At 41.5% G+C, this 21,788-nt stretch overlaps 1 protein-coding gene across 1 annotated transcript in view; it reads left to right on the top strand.

The window, feature by feature from the left end:
- LOC147708456 (cystatin-like) overlaps positions 1-13,534 on the top strand; it is a 64,910-nt gene extending 51,376 nt beyond the window's left edge. The window contains exons 2-3 of the mRNA XM_086927152.1: positions 10,169-10,282; positions 13,230-13,534. Coding sequence (XP_086783278.1) covers positions 10,169-10,282; positions 13,230-13,355 — 240 coding nt within the window. The 3' untranslated portion in view covers positions 13,356-13,534. The remainder of the gene's footprint in view (positions 1-10,168; positions 10,283-13,229) is intronic.
- The last annotated feature ends 8,254 nt before the right edge of the window (positions 13,535-21,788 follow it).

Here is a 21,788-nt window from a genome sequence, read left to right as displayed (position 1 = left end):
ACATACCCTTCCCTCTCCTGTCCCTGCGGTGCCGGACACTGACTCCAATGATGCCCCCCATGGGTCCACAGACCTCTAACTCCACCATGTGCAGGCAAGTTTGGGGGTGACAGCCTCCACAAAGTCACCACTGTTATGGACAGTATTTTGGACTGGCCATTGGCCTTCTGTGAGCCTGGACTCATTTATTTATTCATTTACATTATGGCGCTGAATAAAGCATTTTATTTTTCATTCTGAACTATTGCATTTCAGGGAATTGCTTTAGGTGCTGTGTCCCTACGAGTTGGTGTAATGTTAATGTTTTGGTATTGTGAAAGATGTCTATTTTTCTGATGGGAATGAGGTGGACCATGGTATCTCTGTGCTATCCCTATGTTGCAGCAAATTATCTAGATTGGTGTGTGTGCAATTTGCATACAGACATTATCCGAAAGAGTGTTCCTTCCTCAATGACACATGAGATCTTCACTACAAACAGTTGCACAATTGTTGTGGTGACTTTTGTATGGATTTCCCATATATTTGTACATTCCCTTCTGCAATGGCCATGCCTGCTCACAAATGAAATCAGATAATTGGTCAGTGCCAACCATGCTACTCACTGTGCTTGGGTTTGTAGTGTGTAGTAATGCCTTCAGGGAGTCTATCATAATTTTTCACACTATGCATGACAATGTTATCCTCCTTGACCTCATGATTCAGATTGGAAAATTTGAAATTTGTGCACACAAAACACATTTGGGTGCTTTGTATCTAGGGGTTTTCTACCCTGTTCCTTTCATGGGGGAGTACATGTTTCACCACCTGGACATTCACATCATGTCCGGGATGTACATGACACTTTATTAGTCCATTTGTGCTTCATTTGTTTGTTGGTCTGTTACATGACTACACACTATTGAGCCATGATGGAGGGGGAGGGGGGGGGGGGGGGGTGAGCCAGCAAACTACATGGGTGGATATGCATGCGGGATCTGACAAAACAACCACATGTGGTGTGTCACCCAGTGTGTGACAGGATACCATTCTACTTGGAGTAGGTCACTGCTGTGAGTGATGTGTTGATATGCAACTATCATGAGTGTTACAAGTTAGGGATGTACACATACAGGCATGTAGTTGTGGTATGATGTTGGAAATGCACACCCCTCTGCACCCACCCCCTATACTGTTGGGCACTGCTGGGCACTGCTGGATACTGCTGGGAATCCTCTGCACTAATCCCTCCTATGTCTGGGCACTGCTGGGAGTCCTGGGCACCCACCCCTCCTATGTCTGGGCACTGCTGGGAGTCATCTGCACCCACACCCATACTGTCTGGGCACTGCTGGGAGTCCTGTGCACCCACCCCTCCTATATCTGGCCACTGCTGGGAGTCCTGTGCACCCACCCCTCCTATGTCTGGGCACTGCTGGGAGTCCTGTGCACCCACCCCTCCTATGTCTGGGCACTGCTGGGAGTCTTGTGCACCCACCCCTCCTATGTCTGGCCACTGCTGGGAGTCCTGTGCACCCACCCCTCCTATGTCTGGGCACTGCTGGGAGTCTTGTGCACCCACCCCTCCTATGTCTGGCCACTGCTGGGAGTCCTGTGCACCCACCCCTCCTATGTCTGGCCACTGCTTGGAGTCCTCTGCACCCACTCCCATACTGTCTGAGCACTGCTGGGAGTCCTGTGCACCCACCCCTCCTATGTCTGGGCACTGCTGGGAGTCCTCTGCACCTACCCCCATACTGTATGGGCACTGCTGGGAGTCCTGTGCACCCACCCCTCCTATGTCTGGCCACTGCTGGGAGTCCTGTGCACCCACCCCTCCTATGCCTGGCCACTGCTTGGAGTCCTCTGCACCCACCCCATACTGTCTGGGCACTGCTTGGAGTCCTGTGCACCCACCCCTCCTATGTCTGGGCACTGCTGGGAGTCCTCAGCACCCACCCCCAATACTGTTACGCACTGCTGGGAGTCTTTTCCACCCACCACTCAGATGTGACGCACCGTACACATACATCCCAGATGTGTGTGCGGCACATATCACTATTGCAATGGTCATATGCGCTAGCGTGTGGCGCACCGTACCCCGACATTAATGGTGTATGTGCTGCACGTATCACTATTGCAATGGTGATATGCGCTAGCGCGTGGCACACTGTACCCAGACATTACAGACGTGTGTGCGGCACGTATCACTATTGCAATGGTGATATGCGCTAACATGTGGCGCACCGTATCCCGACATTTATAGCGTATATGCGGCACGTTTCACTATTGCAATGGTGATGTGCGCGTGTGGCGCCCCATACAGGTATACTTCCGTTGTTGCGGTATGTTGTACTCACCGTCTGCGCCGTCGTCGGTTTCTATGTACGAGGTCGTAGGCATATAGGACTGGGATGACACGGACAATGGTGTTCATGTCGTGTATGTCGCATACCGGGGTGCGGTCCAGGCCGGACTCTGCTTTTACGGCTGTTTTCAGCTCCCGTAGCAAAAGGGATGTACGGAGTGTCATCAACACGGATCGTACTTCCTGGTCCGGAAAGAGCGGCCTATTTACGTTCGGACGTAGCGTACCGCGTCACCTGGATACAATCCATATGTACTTTCTAGTTGTATGGTGTTTGGTACGAGTCGTACGGAGTGGCGCTTTGGCTTAGGATCGTAATTGCTCGTACGTATGGGGACGTTGTAGGTGTACAATTCTTAAGGGGAACACGCTCCGTACAGTTAAGAGCGCTTTTTCCCGAATCTTAATCGACCACTTGTACCAAATATATTTTAATTATTTACCAATTAAAAATTAATTAACAATTAATTCAAGATAAATACCAATAAATAAATTAAAACATTTAATTAATTAGAATTAAATTACTTCCCACCCTATTCCCCTATAAACCCACAACCCGCTACAGAAAATAAATTAATACAATGAACATAATTATCAATCAATCAATTAATAAAAATTAATTACCAGTTATATTTTAATTAATTACCAATTAATTTTGTATTAACAATTAATTCAAGATAAATACCAATAAATAAATTAAAATATTTAATTAATTATAATTAGATTACTTCCCACCCTATTCCCCTATAAACCCACAACCCGCTACAGAAAATAAATAAAAAAAATTAACATAATTATCAATTAATCAATTAATGAAAATGAATTACCAATTATATTTTAAATAATTACCAAATAAAAATTAATTAACAATTAATTCAAAATAAATACCAATAAATAAATTAACATATTTAATTAATTATAATTAAATTACTTCCAACCCTATTCCCCTATAAACCCACAACCCGCTACAGAAAATAAATTAAAAAAATTTACATAATTATCAATTAATCAATTAATGAAAATGAATTACCACTTATATTTTAAATAATTACCAAATAAAAATTAATTAACAATTAATTCAAAATAAATACCAATAAATAAATTAACATATTAATTAATTATAATTAAATTACTTCCCACCCAATTCCCCTATAAACCCACAACCTGCTACAGAATTATATTACGCAAAAATTAAATACCATAAAATTAATTAATTAAAATGAATTATAAAATAAATATACACTTTTCACACATGTACTAACATAAAAAACACTTTAAAAAATAGGATATTATTAAAAAATTGATATTAACTTACTTATCTCAAATTCGATATTTTTGTTGTCTATTTTCTGTCCATTCGATATTGTCCATTCCATATCTTAATTCGATATTAATGCAACTCTATATTTTTAACTCGATATTTTGACTGTATACTATCTGAACTGGGGTGGTGGAGTGAGCTAAAGAATGGTGCTGGATTAAACCCTGATCAAATGACTGGAGGTGAGTATTTGATTTGCTCAAACGCTCCGTCCATCATCCCCTTTGGTATCGCTTTGTTCGTTCTTAGTTGGCAGGGTATACCGAGACGTGGATCCCTTGCTCACTCTACCACTGGATTCAAGATAGCATGGCTGATGAGGATTATGAATCCGAAACCGGTCCCAGGATGCATGTTTTCGGTCCAGGGAAGACATGGCTTGGCAGTTCGGGCTGGACTGTTCCCATGAGGCACAGGGTCAGACTGATTTGCATATGGCCATGTCTGAACTTGGGTGGTGGAGTGAGCTAAAGAATGGTGATGGATTAAACCCAGATCAGTTGACTGTGGGTGAGTGTTTGATTTGCTCAAACCCTTCGTCCATCATCGCTTTGGTATCAAGATATTAGGTGAACATGAGTCTATCAACTTTGCTTTGTATGACAATTTAAGATTAACAACAGTAACCCCCCCCCCCCCCCCCCTGGCTGTCCCCATACCGGATGGTATGGCATGTTTACAAAACGATGTGAACCCATCCAAAAAATAGATTTCTTTAGCTTCCCATGGTTCCTGAAGGGCTTTAATGTGATGGGTGGCAAGGAAGAGTTCCCTATTGACATCGCCCTTTTGGCCCTTAGGCCAGAAATATTCCATGATAATACTTTTGTGCAGCCTCCATCAGTTGGTAGCCGGGTAGAGCTAGAGGTAGCAATACCAGGTAGAGAAGGCTGACACTCCAAAGGGGGAGAGATAATTGAAATCAATGGACTAGCCAGGGGGGCATATATTTCTTCCTCCGTCTTCTCCAAATTCAATGAAACCACTGGGACTATGTTACTAACGGGTAGTCAATCTTGGGTATCTAGTTTGACAATACCTCTAACCTCTTTAAAACAGGAATGGGAAGAACTGCCTACTTCAGTGTTCTAACAGGGGGCTTGTAAAAATAACCCAGTGGCAAAGCCCATATGTAGTTCGCAGACATAGGGCACAAAAGCTGCCCCCTTAAAATTGTTTGAACAACCGCTGGGTTTCGAAAGTTAACAACCACACAGTCCCCCTCAATAGTCTTTAGCGACTGCCCACACACCCAACTCAGCGCACCATTATGATGTTATTGCTCATGGCTACCCTAAAGCTTTTCTGTCTGGATAGCCAATCTACGGTTTTATTACGCAATTGGGTCCAAGATTCCGGTTGGTCTGGTCTGAGGGGAGGAACACCAGCCAAGACCATGACATAAGGACATGAGCCAGTGGCAGATCTAAGACGTCCCAGGAGGGTTTAGTAATCACAGGGTTCAACATAATAGGGCCATCTCTATGATCCTTACTGGGACAATTAATGGTCTCTGGGGGCCCACCGGCATAAGCAGGTACTGTTCGTCTGGGCGGAAAACATTCGCCGGGCCAGCTAACCCCTGGCCACCCATGGTCAATAGTGGGTTGTTCCCCCCGACCCAGATGGCAAGCTAAACGGTCGCAGCATTGCAGGGCGCGCGTTACCAGTGAGCTTTTTTCCTGCCCCATGGGCCGCATCCCCATTACAATTTTCCTGCCCCATGGGTCGCATCCCCATTACAATCCCCCACAGGACCAAAGGTCCCTGGCAGTGATAGGGCCACAGGTCCATTGTCACCCTCCCGGATAGTGCCGTAACACCCACATGCCTCCAAATTATCTGGGCCGTGAGTCCTTTTTAGAAGGAGAGACAATTTTTCTTCGAGCGCCCTAGTTTATTTAAAAAAGGTGCTGGGAGAACAGAAATTAAAGTCTCCAGGCATTTCCAGTGATCAGCATCGCCTTCATGTTCCACCAACGTGGAGGAATCAGAATTTAGAATAAGAGGTGTACCATAATTGGGTTTCGGGAAAAGATTATAACATGACCCTAGGGCTTGGTGTTTAAGCTTAGCTTTGGCCTTGCTCCTCAGTGCCACACCACCCCTTGTGCGTTTTGCAGGTGGTTCCTCATTCCCTCCCTCGTTGTTAGCTCCCAATCTAATTTTGGAGGAACATGCCACACTTTCCCTTTCCTTAGCCGTTCTTTTAGATCTAGTGACTCGGTCACTTTTTGTTGCCTGGGGCGTAATTAAAGTGTGAGCTTGGGATAAAACAGGGGAAGTGGGCAGGTCTAATTTCTGCGCAGGAGTGGCCCCCCCTGGAACTCTAGAAAGGCTCAGCCTTGGGCTTTGGTTAGGCTCCAAAATGCTTGGGTTGTCCACCTCTAAAACTCCTTGTTTAGAGATTACACCATCACTGGGTACGCCAACCGCACCAGCTTCTACTGACTCCATACTTGGGCAGATCATGGTTTGCGGTACGCCCAATTGAGATTTAACCAAGGGTATAGCCCCCAAGGATGATCTTTTTTGTCCCGCATAAGTCCCGAAAGAGAGGCTTTTCTCTGTGAGCTGGATTTCATGCTGTAAAACTGATTCCGCCCTTGATAAAAACGCGTCCAACGTTCCCGCTACACCCCCCCCCACCCTCTGCCCATTGATCTTACGTTTGGTGGTCATTGTTAGGAGCAAAAGATATCTTTGCAGTTGATCAGTATCGGTGTCCAAAGTTCAAAAAGTCCTAACACACATGAAAGAGGGGTGACCCAGCCCAGCCTCCTTAGGCCTCTGTCAGCCTCAGATGGGCCCGCCTTTGGTACAGGCTTTGTCCGGGCTACGTACTGCGCCGCGGGTGGAGAAGCTGCGCTATAAGTGCATTGGCCCCGCCTCCACCTCACTTGCGGCAGCTGTGGGCTGGTGTGATGCACTCTGGGGGTTGTAGTCCTCCCCAGAGTGTATTGGAAGTAGCAAGGACCCCCTGAATCACTCATAGGTTGATTCCTAGGACAGGGAAAATTTCAACAATGTATAAACATTCCTAGGCAATCTCTAATTTATAGAGGTGTATAAACAACTATACTATAGGTCAGACAACATAAATATATATTATCTAAAACAGATATCATTAATGAAAAAGGAGAGAAAAATAGAAAATCAGAATCGATTGTTTTATTTATATAAAAAAAAAGTTTAATTAAAAAATCCTCACTACAGGATTAGAGGGAAAACATACATTCTACTGAGTATATAAATCACACAAAGACATTGTAATAATAAACAGGATAATACTGTAAGACATAATATCAAATTGTGGCAGAAAAAATATTCTTTACGACGCGCGTTTCGGCGTAGTGGAGACGCCTTCTTCAGGAAGGCATGTATTTAAAATCTATTTAAACAAAATTGTCCTCCCCAGAGTGTGCATGGCAAAATGGGAGGTGCTGTGCAGGATGCTGTGGCTACCGCATAGCTCCTGGGACCCTCTTCCCACCAGGAGTTTCAGAAATGACCGGTGCGGCGTTGCGGGTGATTCCGGGCAGCAGAGAAAGCACAGAGCACAACAAGACGTAATGCAGGCAAGTAACAAAGTCAAAACAATCATATTAGTACAAAAATAGAAAATCATTTAAATTTAATAAATAACAATGTCACTGTATCAAAATGTAGCCAACAACAGACATACTGATTTAAATTCATACCCATAGATTCATCCACTTCTCATCTTGTATAATATCCCCGGACGAAACGCGTCATGCTGCTGCCCATTCTGGAATAAAGCACTTCTTCACCCTTCGTTGTGGTCTGTACCTGCTTTTTTGTGCTGGTGTTCGCTGGAATCCCTGTGCTGCAGGATTGTGGATTTCGATATATATATATATATATATATATATATATATATATATATATATATATATATATATATATATATATATATATATATATATATATATATATATATATATATATATATATATATATCTCAATCAAAAAATCAATATATCTGTGCACTCGTATTTTTGTGGCCAAAGGACTGAAATATATACATATAGAATTCAGTCCTTTGTCCACAAACTATTACCCCTTTTGCATCAACAATTCCAACATCTTGGCTTACAATAATCTGTGAACACAATGAGTGCACAGATGTATTGCTTTTTCATATTGGTAAGTATAGATTTACTATTTTTAACTCCACATCTACTATATTGAAGATATGTTGCCAAAGTGCAAATCTTTCTGTTGGAGTTAAGTAACCTTTATTTACCTTGTCCAACCTTTGGTTGTTAATATTTTGCCCACAATATTATGGTACCACAATATTACTGAGATTATATTCTGGAAGGATAGCCCACTATTAGATGCAGCACTTAAATACCCTAGTTATAGTGAGTCAAATCAGTGATACATCATCATTATTTGATATGATTTGGTAACTGATTCTAGATTATTTATCGGTGGGCTCACCCAAGCCATGCTGCCTTGTCCAACTACACTTTGATCACTGGATCTTTTCTTGCGTTAAATTTGACAAAGCCGACTGTGTCACCACTACAAGCCTAGTTTTTCACATATCATCTGATTTATTTGCATATAAAAGATCCTTCCTTCTGAACTTCTTGCATTGTCCTCAATGTCTCTATATTGACACTGCTACAATTTCTTAGTACAATGTCTAAATCCATTTTCAAAGTGTGAATCAGTGCCGACCTGGGGATGATAGCTTAGTGTTATATTCTGATCATCTCTTTCCCTGCTGCTCAGCCTGTGTGTGTGTGATGTCATTAGAATGATCGTGCATGCATGGTTTGAATGTGTAATCAGTTTGAATGAGTGGGGCTGAGCAGCTGGATGCTGCTCCCAGTGGGGCCTTCCTATTTACCAACTTTAACTAATAAACACCTATTCAAGAACATCTACGACTATTGGATCTACTTACATTACAAAGTACATTTAGCATTGTAACACTTAGCCACTGCATGTCATATATACTTTGCTATTCATGATGCTCTACACGAAAAAAATCATGTGCTATGCCTGGCCTCATGGCGCCTTGAGAACATTTTGAATAAATATAATCAAAAATATTGCTAATATGACTCAGGTGACACTTCTCACCAAAGGTTTGGGTTGTGCATGAGGCTTGGACGTGACCCTGTTCGGAGTTCCTCAGTGACCCATTGGCAATGCTTATGAGAGGACTGCACAGCCCCCGCCAACCCATGGCAATCCACGGGCACGGGAATCAAGGGATTTCCATGAGAGGGGAGACCCGCTAAGGGAAATGTGTCTGTGGCTGCTCCACAGCAGGCATCAGAACACAATGAGAGCAGGCATGGAGACTGGGTAACCCCAAAGACCTATGAATGCCTGTTCACCAGAGTCCAGATGGCAAGAGTACATCAACCCTGAAACAACTACTCTTGAGGCAGAGCAAGTGACTTGAAGGTGGGACTGGTGGCGATTCCTCCATGGCCCTATGGTGTGTCATGGAAGGGATACTGTGTAGTCCATACAGTTCTGTGGAATCCTTGTGAAAAGGGCCTCAGGGGATTCCTGGTAAGAGAGTGAACTTTGTAAATAGACTTCCACACTGTGAGACCAGGTGGGACAGGACCCACAGTGCCCAGGTGGACTGTAACAACATGGACTTCATCCACACTGCTATTCGGTCCAGAGAAATCTGGGTAAACTATGGAGGCATGCCGTGATGCCATCTACGCATTTCCACTCATCCTATCCTGCCTGCCGTCTGGATAGACTCAGTGGAGCTTATCTTTGTTATTTTGGTCTCTGCCACAGGTTGGACTCATTGTCTATTTTAGTCAAGTTTGAGAGGGATGTAGTGACCGGATGGTCATGGTCTAGTGTTCCTACAAATGCTGTGCTTCCACCAGCCCCTCCTTGAGGCGTGGCTTCCACACTCACCCTCACCCATCCATCACATGTGTCACTGGTCAGGTGACATGGCTAATAAAAGGGTCGGGTTGCACGTGCCCTGGGCCAGTTCCAGATAGTAAATCAGTGTGTCTGTGTGATAACTGTAACTGCATGGGGGCCAAGGGCCTGAAATGGTTGTTTGACCATTCTATTTTTCATGTTTGACTCCGCTGCCTCTCAGCAGTAGGCTGATGCTCCTCTGCCATAACAGAGGAGCCTGCTCTGTGCGAACATAACATGCTATATATCTGAACATGCATTCTGGTAGGTATTTTTTTACGTCATTTTCTCTTCAGTGATCTAATTTATATGCCATGATTCACTTTTGTGTAAATTGTAATGCATTTTAATTTGCACCATGCAAAAGAAGAAAAACAGCAATGTTCAGCTTACTGGAATGTGAATCTCTGCTCGTACATTCTATGTCAAACTTATGGTTCATTCAACGGATCCGTCTTGCTTAACAAAGTGGTAATCGTTTTCTGTTCGGGCATTAAAACCAATCTATGGTAAAATGATGCTGGTGAATATAAATATTGCTCTATTTTCCAAATTTGCAGATCGTCGCTGGGATTAACTTTGAAGCGGAAGTTGTGACGGGTCTGACAACATGCTTACAAACAGCCCCTGAAAATGAAGAGTGTCCTTTTCACACCTCTCCGTACATGCTAAAGGTACAGTGTGCAGATTTCACAAAAAAATATTTTTTTGTGGCTATGATTAAAGCCTAGATCTGCCATCGGTGTGGCTTTGTAGTGCTCAGAGAAGGGCGACAGCGACTCGCTTTTATTTCTGGGAGAGTATTCCTATCCGGGCACTAACTGGTTGACATCAAAGTGTCAATATTGCACAAGGTATCTGGAGAACCACCAGCCTTAGAAGAGGCTGAGTATTATTGGTGAACTTGTAAAATGTAAACTCCTGCAGATCAGCGGACTAAGAAAGAAATGTAAAGAAGTATGTAGGAAAGAAAATAGCGTGAATCCTGATTCTTACAAAGGATTCAAACCAAATTAAGACAGTATCATAGAAGGTAGAATGTGGGGGCAGTCAACAATTACCTGATGGTTGACATTGTCAAATACTGCTTAGAGAGCTAGAAATATCAGGGTATTCATACCATTCACATTAGTAACCCAAGTGGAGAATGCAACTATTCTCCATTATGAATTTGCCAGAATTAGTGTGCGTTATTTGGTGCATTTTTTGGGGGAGGGTCAAACTGATATTTACTTTTTAAGTGCACCTGTTGTGTTCTGTTATTCAATGTTCTGTACATTAGCTCAATAACTGGTCATTCAATATTTGTTTTGGTTACCAAGGTCCAGTCAATTCTTCTGCAGTACAGTGAAAGGTCTGCAATTGGTGAGCACTGTTCAAGAAGGAAGAAGCATTCGCCTCTGAAAGCTACTTGCTTAGGAGGCCGATATCCATTACCTCTTAGAGGGTCTCACTCATGAAGAACCTCCACACTTGTGGCTGAGACCCCCAAGTCGTGGGGGACTCTCCGAATTCGGGGGTAATTTCCACAATGAGAGTTATCATTGTGGAGATTCCACTCCGAGTACGGAGACACCCCCACGACGAGAGGCCTCCGCCACAAGTGTGAAGGCCCTTTGTGAATCAGGCCCTGAATGTTTAAGTGGAGGTAAGCTTTGTAATACTCCTGAGCATCAACATAAACACATAGGGCTTATATACAAGATTTTGCTGTAGGGCAGTGCCGCAGGCCTTCCTGCTACACCGCGCTGCCCTATGGCAAAAGAAAGGAGCAGGAATGCGCCTATCACATACAGCACATTGCTGTCCTTTTCCCCTGTGCTGTACCACAATGGACTGCTATGCCCCAATGCTCATACCTTTGCGCCATGGTGCAAGGGTGCCTGCGTTGCAGGTATGATTGTTTTTGCGCAGGAAGGGACATTTTCCTGCACAAAAGCAATCACAAGAGGCTTTTTCCTCCTTCTATGTGTGCTGCAAAATACATCACACATAAAAAAATTAAAACTGAGGCGAAATAAAGATATTTCTCCTACCATAGAGTTACGATTCCTCTTAAATCTGGATAGTCTCAAAAAGCCATCGGTGTTGCTGCAACGTCCACAGCAACAACCATTGCATGCCCCTTTAACACAGAAAACTGCGTTGAAGGGAACAATATTTACAAGGTCGCATTAAGCCACTCAAAGTGGCTTAGTGCTGCCTGGTAAATATGAAGCAGAACCCTGCGTTACCGAAACGTCGCAAAAAATGATGCTGCGGTGGCACATCCTCATTGTAAATGAGGCCCATAGTGCATGAGAAAGAGTACTGCAGCGTGGACTCATAAGAAAAGATTGAAATAAGATAGCATTTTGGAAAATGTTTCCAGTATCTTCGGATTAACTAGACTGAACTGTGTTGCTGTGATTTTGCACCTCTCAAATGCATAATTGACATTTTCACCAACTCACCCTGACCAAAACAATATTTTGCATGATTGCTCAGTCTAAATGTTGGTGCAAAAAGGTAGTGATAAAAGTGACACACATCCAATGAAACCTGGGGCATATTGACAAGCCTGTATGACCAAGGGAAAGTCAATTTTTGCGACGTTCTTGCAGCGATAGGAGCTTTGCCTTATTTACAAGGCAGAGTTGAGCCACTTAACAAGACAGAACACTGCCTTGTAGGTAAGGCCACATTTATCGCTCTACTTAGCATGAAAGGGAAGGGCCATGATTGTTCCAGTGGGTGTTTCACCGCAACATCCATTGATTCTGAGCTTTCCCCTATTTACACGGGAGGCGTAACTAGGAAGCAGCGCCAGAATTAGGACCAAGCATTTAAAGATTGGTTATGTGCAGGAAGGGGGACCGCCCTGCACACAAACAATCTTCCCCTGCACGCAGACACCCTTGCATGATGTAGCACCAGCGCAGGGGAAACTCAGGGGTGCACCATATTCTTGTTAATATGGTGCACCCCTACGTTTTCTGAAGTGGCGGAGTGAGGCGTTAAGCCAAGAAGGCTAACGCCTCAGTCTGTCACTACCCTTGTAAATATGCCCCACGGTCTTGTTAAACTCTACCCAAGGAATAGAAATCAACCTTGTCATACATATCAAGAATAGGGTTAAGCGGCTAGCACATCAACCGTGCATAAATCCTTGTGCACATGAAATCAAAAGTATTGGTTCAACCTCACCAACATTACAGAAAATGAAAGATTTTTATTGATGTTAACTCTGTTCCAGTGGATGCGAGGAAACTCGCAAAAACACTGCTAACCTCCTACTTAAAGATAATCTTACAGTAATACAATGTTTGGGACAATAGCACAGATTTACCCAAAAGTTCTGAAGGAGGACATCCGTTGAATGCCACCAGAGCCAACTCAGTAACAAAATCAGGTTTTCACATTTGATTAAGAAATTAAATGAAGTTGTTAAACGCGTACCCGTGAGGTTTTAAAGTGTGAAAGTGTCCTGCTTGTGGTTCAATACTTTGTAACATCAGGAAGCGCGAGGCGAAGCTCGGCAGCCATGTTATGTGTGGGGTGGAGCAAGCTCTCACGCTACTGAAGCTACCCATATGCATATTTTTGTTACTGAACTTGTTCTTTTATTTCTTTTTACCCCAGAAATCTACGTGCACATTCCGCGTGAATGTTATTCCTTGGCTTGATAAAAGGAAACTATTAGATCAAAGATGCAACCACGAAAAAAGACATGGATTGCAGCTCCGACGTTCGGGAAGCTCTCTATAAGCGTGCTGTTTCTGCAGATGAAAAGTCTAACGTTTTTACGTTAAAAGGAATTTAATGTCTATTTACCTACTCTTATCCTTTCGATTTAATTTTTTCTGTACTTTTAAAGTTAACTGTAAAATTTAAACTGTACTCATTTTCTGATTGAAGCCAATAAAAAAGTATTTGTTCCGCAGCCATTTCTGACAACTGTTACATTATATTAAAGACAATTCTAGCTGGAAAAGTCTTATGTTCTGCAGGTTCTTCTTCTGAAGAAATTGTTCTTAGCATTTACCAAACTGTAGATCGCTGCATAACCATGAGCTGTTTTTTGGCCAGTTGAGTGAGTCTAAGTGGATTTTGTCGTTAAGGCACAGTGTCTTCTTACATTCACATGCTCTCCTACTTAGACCTCATTTCTCCAATTTCTGGGTCTCCTTCGCTTGAGTGTCCATGCCTGTGTCTCTTTGGCCAGTGGTTGATGTTCTTGTTTTCCTGATCCCCATGCTTTTGCCTGTGGCAAAAACACGAGTTCCTACCTCTCCTTGGCACACGTTACTCACTCACCTGGGCAATTTCAGTAATTTGGCCCAAATGCCCCATATTTAATAAGGCAAAAGGCGTTGTTGAGGGCTGTAACTTTAACAAATGGATAAAGGAGATAACTTGCATTAAGGGACATCAACCTACTCCTTGTTCGGGATATAACATGTGGGTTTAATTGTCTTAGTTCTTCATTGTACCTTCTTTCCTTTTCTGATCATTGAGCTGTCAGAATCATCTTGGCCTCAAAAAGAGCGAAACAAAACCTTTGTCAAATTAGGGGAACATCTCAGTGTAAGCCTTTGATGGTGTACTGGAGGAGACCGGGACCGTTCTGCGGCTCCAGAAACAATATGTGAAATTAAAAACCTTTATGGGAATGCCAATTGCTGTTTGCAGCCTTTAGTCTCCAGCTATTACTTTACATGTATGGTTTAAAACACTGGTGTACATCCGACAGCCTGCTCAAGCGATTCCTATACTTCTAGATACACTGCAAGGATTTGGTGATATATCCGGATTAAAAGTAAATCCGGGCAAATCGAAACTACTCCTGATTGGACGGATATTTGGGAATCAGATTGGCAGCTACGTAGGAGAGGTACCTGATCCTTAACATAGGGAAGGTAATAGAAGGAATAAGAGGCTCAGTGCGTTTCTGGTGGGAGTTGCCTCTGTCCCTTATGGGAAGAATTGCTATTACAAAAATGATCATTCTACCCCGATACTTATATGCAATGCAGCACTCTCTTTATAAAATCCTGCAGCACTTTTTTAAAATACTGGATAACCTGTTAATAGACTTGCTAAGGGGTATCAAACGTAAAAGGGTGAGCCTGACCACTCTACAGAGAACATGACAAACTGGGGGATTGAAGGTACAGTGTTCCGAATTCTGTTGTTTAGCCTCTCAGCTGCAGCATGCAGTCCATTGGCTAGATGACGCAGACAACTGGGAGAAGAGACTGTTAGCAGGTACCTTCCCAGGAGGCTCACTTCCTGAGCTCTTGGTGTTGGGGAAGGGGGTACCACCGCCTGCCCCTACATAATGCGGTATGTTGCAGCGGCATGGGAACATACAGTTAGGAGGGTCTTGGGTCTGGCGCCATATGCCCCAAAGATGTCGCTTTGGGTGATTCAGCCCTTCTCTAAAATTGCAGAGCCTATGTCCGTCCGTAGATGGAAGGAGGGGGGATGCATAAAATGGGGGGTTTATTTGAAAATAAACAAATCATCACACGGGAAAGCACAGAGACTGCTTTTGACTTGGGGAGGAGACAGTTATTGCATTATAGGAAGATATCCCATAACCTCGGAAGTATGGCCTTCATTCCCGGAAACACCCCCTGTTACAAATGTATTACAAGTAATGTTATGTATGGCCCAGGGATGTCGTCTGATTTCGCACCTGTACCCGGCGATCCGGGAGGATAAAATGGTCCACGTACTCCTTGTTCAGTCAAAATGGGCAACAGTAGTGGAAGCTCCCTTAAAAGAAAAAGATTGAATTAAAATACATGAGGGAGTTAAACGAGTGAGCTCGAATAAACTGTTTAAACTAATACAATACTATTTTGTGCATCAAACCTACCTTACCCGCAAAACGTTTAATAAAATATACCCAGATAAGTCAGGTTAATGTCCCGCTGTGGTGAAAGGGACGTAGATTTTATACATATGACCTGGGCTTGCTTAACGTTGGACCCCTACTGGACAGAAGTCTTAGCCAAACTAAAAGAAGCCACAGGATGGGTGATACCTAAGGAGGTCCGTAAGGTCCTGTTAGGGTTGCTCCCTACTCCTAAACACTAAAAACTGAGTAGGAAATTTGTGATGGTAGGATTCGTACTTGCAAAGCACAGTCTAGCCATGTCATGGATGAGTCACGCCCCGCCAAGAGTAGCAAAGTGGGTGAAGGACGTTTATGAACACAGCCTGATGAGCCATGAGTGGGACATAAGTGGAGCTGTAAACAGGAATCAACCGTAGATTATAAGTAGACATTCAGACACGGAGGAGGGAGGGTGGGAGGGGAGCATTTAGGGTAGTTAAGTGGCTATGTTGACAAGAAGGTATGCTTTAAGAATGTTATGTGATATATGCTGTAGGGATAGGCAAAAGGATTGCTTATGGTCGGATGACCCTCCCATAAGAGACTAGAAATACAAAATTACCGTCCAAATGTTTCAATATATGTATTGAAATGCCCTCAACATGATTAAATGCCAATAAAAGCATTGAAAAAAAACTATATAACATGTATGGTTGAAAACAACAAGGGTGACAATTGATTCTAGCTAGACATTACAATAAGTAGAAGAGAGAGAAACCAAACTGAAGAAAGTGAAGAACATCAGATAACAGATGGCAATCCTACTTGCAGAAAGTTGCAGAGGGAATTGTAAAAAAGAAAATCATCCAAGCAACAAAAGAATACTACAAACTTAATTGAATTCATTTGTGCATAACATATTTTTTTTATATTTTACCTTCATATATACATTATTGAGCAGTGTCCTACTGATAAATTATTATAATACATATTTTTGCTAGGTTTAATTATGCTGTTTTTTAAAGATCAATGCAGAGTTTTTCATTACCACTATGCTGTGTTCAGTTGTAAAAACAGAATAACGTACCATCGTGATAATTCACAATGCTAATGTTATCTTGAAATTATTTAAGGTAAAACTGTTTATACCACATTCCATGGAGATGGAGAATGAGTTGGCAGTTTTCTTCAAGACAAGGATGACTGCATTGCATGAAAGGATCTCTTTATACCCATAGTCATGAAAAATCTTAACTCAATTTGCAGAGTACCAGCCCCTGTTCCCTATTCTGAAGAGGTAGACAGCAAGATATGTTCAGGAGATGGACGTTTTTTAAAAATAATATTGAAATACTCCGTGTTGGACCTGACATCTTTTGGCGTGGTCTTCCCTGACCTTTTTGGCTTCTGACCTGTTTGGACGTTGTTTTGCTGGCGTAGGACTTTGAGTGCCGTTGACACTGCCATTCAGTGTCAAAGAGCTGCACTTGTTATATACATAATGGTGATTGGTGCATACATGATTCACTAATTTGAGTAAACTGTAAGTCTCTTGGCTAAGGGTAAGACATATACCTAGGGCATGTAACTCAAATGCTCCTCCGTGGGCCTGCAGCACTGGTTGTGCCACCCAGGGAGGTAGATCTTCAAATATGCCACAGGTTTGTCATAAAGGGGCCTGCGTGCGCAAGTTACTGTTACTCGGCTTGGAATTTAAAAAGCTACTGGCCAATGTTTTGCACAGCTCTTGCTATATTAGAATACTCCCAGGGCATGAGTGTGAGTGCGCTACATGCCCTAGTAGTGAATGGCACCGGATTGTGTGTTCGGTTCCTTAGATTTATTTTTTTGGGAGCGCTGGCTGGACCTGAGGGTATCAGAGCGCTTCACTGCAAGTAACTTATGAGCAAATGGGCAGTACAGAGAATATAGAGGAACATAGCGAATCGGACATATAAGTAGTAAATGTTACCAGAACATGCAAACAATGAATATAATATATGTTCCCTTACAGACATAGAACAATTGTCACCCTATCCCCCAAAAAACCTAAAAAACCTCCCAAAAACGACTGAGCATGTTATAGTTCTGTCATATTACACAAGAAGATAAATGCCATTGGAGGTGACTTAGTTATGTACCATTGTAATCCACAATCCTTGGGTCGAGTATCCAAAGAGTTTTCTTGTTCAAACAATACTAGTCTCTAAAAAGTTTTCTAGATCCGAATCAGTGACATTGGTCACCTAGTTAAAGTTGGAAGGAGTGCCGGTTAAAGTACTTCCTTAGCTCCTATCTCTTCGCTTGAGAGCGATCCAGGAAGAGGACTTTAAGCAGGTTTTTGAATTTTTGAAACAAGGGGATCGTTCTGATGTGTGGGGGTGAAGGAGTTACAGACTTTGGGAGCGTTTCCAGCAACTGATCTGGTCGCCGTTTTTTGTTTGCGAGTTTTCAGCGGGATGAGTAGTAGAGTGTTGGAGCTCCTGAGGTTCCTGGACTGGCCGGCCCTTTTGAGTTTGGCGGCTAGGTATTCCGGTTTGCCTGTGTGGAGGGCTTTGTGCGTGAGGCAGGCAGTTCTGAAGTTGGCTAGTAACTCAATTGGGAGCCAATGAAGTTCTCTGAGTGCAGGGGAGATGTGTTCGAAGTTCTTAGTTCTGGTGACCATTCTTGCTGCTTCATTGAAGGTTGTTTTCAGGGGGGCGAGGTGGGATTTTGCAGTGCCAGTCAGGGCTGCAATCCCGTAGTCGATTCTGGAGAGCACCAATGCTTGGGTGGCTTGTTTAAGGTCCTTGGGCAGGAGGAAGCGTTTTATTTCGTACAGTAGTTTCAAGTTGAGAAAAGCACTTTTAGCGGATCTTGTAATGTGTTTTTTAATGTCCAGTTTCGGGTCTAGGGTGATAGCTAGAGATTTTACTGAATCCGCCAGTGTGATGTTGCCATTGAGGGCGCCCATAGCTTTGAGCCATTCTGCAATTTGGAGTTTTCGTCTTTGTTGGAGATGAGGAGTATTTTCGTTTTCTCTTGATTGAGTTTCAGGTGGTTACTTCTGAGGCAATGTTGCACCTCTTTGTGCATGGTGTTGAGTCTCTGGAGGTCTTCAATGGAGGAGGTTTCTAGATATAACTGCGTTTCGTAAAGCATAAAGGTGGAAGGGGATGTTGGATTTCCTGAGTAGAGAGGTGAGTAGTTTGATGTAAATGTTGAAAAGATGACGGGAGAGCACTGACCTTTGTGGAACGTCCCTAGTAATGGGGTGGAGGCCGGATTTGAAATTAACATTTTTTATTCTTTGTGAGCGGTTGTGGAAAAAGGAGGAGAACCAGAGGAGGACCGTCTCTTCAAGACCAGCCCTTTCTTGTAGAACCTTGAGGAGAAGCTTGCGGTTGACTGAATCGAATGCAGCCAATAGCTCCAAGAGGATGAGCAGGCAGCATTGGTCTGAGTCAAGTTACATGTGTAGATCATCTATGACATTGAGGATTGTGGTTTCATTGCTGCAGCCTTTTCTGAAGCCCAATTGATGGGGATCTAGAAGGTTGATATTATCCAAATGTTGGGTCAGTTGAGGAAGTACACATCTTTCCATGATTTTGGACAGAAGAGGTAAGTTTGAGATAGGTCTGAAGTTATTCAAATCCTCAGTATCTAGTCCTGGCTTTTTCAGCAGAGGTGTGACTTGACCGACTTTGAGGCAATCTGGTACGACTCCTGATCTCAGTGAGCTGTTAATGATCTTGCATCATACTGGGGCTAGGACGAGCTTCAAGTCCTTGGTCAGTTGAGCGGGTAGCTGCTCAAGGGAGTGGAATGAGTGTTATGCGTTGGAGATTAGTTTAACTATCTCTGCTTCCTGAATAGGTAGGCAGACAAAATATCGATATTTTAATATCGACGTACCAAAATATCGATGTTTTAATATCAAAGGGACAGAATATAGAAGGAAAGCAATATTGATTTTTTTAATATCGAAGGGACAGAATTTCGGAGGTAAGTAATATGGATTTTGTTAATATCGATGTGAGTAATATCGATGTCACTAATATCGATGTTAGTAATATCGATGTTACTAATATTGATTTTTATATGATTTTTATGTATATTATTATGTATTTAATATGTATTCTTTTTTTTACTGTAATTTAAGTAAATTTTGTATTTTAGTACCTTAGCGGGTTGTGTGTTTATAGGAAAATAGGGTGGGAAGTAATTTAATTATACTAAATTAATTATTAATATTTTAGGAATAATAAATTAATTTTAATTAATTGTTAATTATTTTTTATTAATTGGTAATTTATTTTTATTCATTGATTAATTGATAATTATATTCTGTAGCGGGTTGTGGGTTTATAGGGGAATAGTGTGGGAAGTAATTTAATTATACTAAATGAATTATTATTTTTTTAGGAATTATAAATTCATTTTAATTAAGTGGCACTTAATTTTTATTAATTGGTAATTTATTTTAATTAATTGATTAATTGATAATTATGTTCTGTAGAGGGTTATGGGTTTATAGGGGAATAGGGTGGGAAGGAATTTAAATGCAATTAAGTAATAATTTATTTTCATTAATTGTTTTTGCTAATTATATTATTGTTAATTAATTATTAATTGGTAATTCATTTTTAGTAATTGGTAATTAATTTTAATTAATTGATTAATTGATAATTATGTTAAGTGTATTATTTTATTATTGGAGTTTGTTGTGTGTTAATAGGGGAATAGTGTGAAAAGTAGTTGATATGTAATTAAGTAGTTATTACAATTATAGTTGGGTATTGATAATTAATTGTTTGGATATTAATTATTATTTGGTAATTATTTTTTTAATAATTATTTATTGGTATTTGTAAATAGTTTAGATTAATTTAATAATTACATTTTTTAATATTTAAAAAAATAATTTATTTATAAGTGTGCTATTTTTAACCTCTACGCTATCCAACACTTTCCCTACTGTTGCACTCTCTGCACTCTCTGGAGTGGGAATAGTAATTTTTACCCCTACGCTATCCAACACTTTCCCTACTGTTGTACTCTCTGGAGTGGGAATAGTCATTTTTACCCCTACGCTATCCAACACTTACCCTACTGTTGCACTCTCTGGAGTTGGAATAGTAATTTTTACCCCTACGCTATCCAACACTTTCCCTACTGTTGCACTCGCTGGAGTGGGAATAGTAATTTTTACCCCTACGCTATCCAACATTTTCCTTTCTTTTTTTTTCCGGCGAGTTGGAATAGTATTTTATTCTCTCTGTTACTTAATATTTTTTGGATTGTTTTAGTTAATGTAGTATATAATTACTTTAAAAAATATTAAAAGTAAATTTTGTTTTTTAATTCGTTTTGCATAATTATTAAATTTTTATTTATGTTATTATTTTATGTGTATAAATGAATTTGTAATGTATAATCTTTTTAATTATCTATAAGTTATATATATATATATATATATATATATATATATATATATATATATATATATATATATATATATATATATTACCTACTGGCGGTCGCCAGTAGGTATATATAGTTAGGATTTTTTCTCTATGGGATTTTTGAAAATTCTATGTCTAATAACTTTGACGTTTGTGGACGGAATTGGCTGAAATTTTCAGGAAAATGGAACATTTTGTTTCTGAGCAGCCCCTGACAATTTGGGGGGGTTTCATCAAGGGGGGGGCCGAGAAAAAAGGGGGGTCCCAAAACACGTTTTTCCCATGTTAATTTCCATAGGGCGGTTGGCCTCACTTTTAGCTCGAACGGCTGAATGGATTTGCACGAAACTTGGCAAAATTGTAGGGACTGTTAGCCCGATGTGCCTTTGCTAGGTCTCAATATATGTGCTCCAGTGGATTTTGAGTAATTTAGGTTCAAAAAAAGATATATATCTGGGCGGAGCCTAACCACACATCTGATCTGATTGGCTGTCAGCACTTCATCCAAGAAGTGTTGGCAGCCATCTTGGGACCAATATACATGATAGCACCTCATTAAAAAGCATTGTAGTTAATAGAGGGTGTTAGGACTTTAGTTAGATTATAAATCATTTGTTGATGGTACCATACTCGTTTTAGGAATTGTGGTGGGTTCTAAGATGATTTTACCATGTGAAAAAACCTTCTGCTGTGATATCATGAATATTGTTTGAAAGAAAACTAATATCTCATGATTTTCCCACAGTGGTTTGGAAGGGGATCTATAAGCTAAACTGAAAGCATATTTTCTGTAAATTCACATTATCTTTCTCAGTCATGTGAAAATGAAGTCTGACATTCTCAGTAAAACATGTACATCCAACAAGGACAGAGACTGTCAGTTGATTCCTTTGTGTTCTACTGCAGCCT

The sequence above is a fragment of the Lissotriton vulgaris genome, chromosome 6, assembly GCF_964263255.1.
Source record: "Lissotriton vulgaris chromosome 6, aLisVul1.2, whole genome shotgun sequence".
Taxonomy (NCBI): domain Eukaryota; kingdom Metazoa; phylum Chordata; class Amphibia; order Caudata; family Salamandridae; genus Lissotriton; species Lissotriton vulgaris.
Note: the sequence above shows the minus strand (reverse complement) of the source record. Positions and strands in the feature narration are given on the sequence as shown.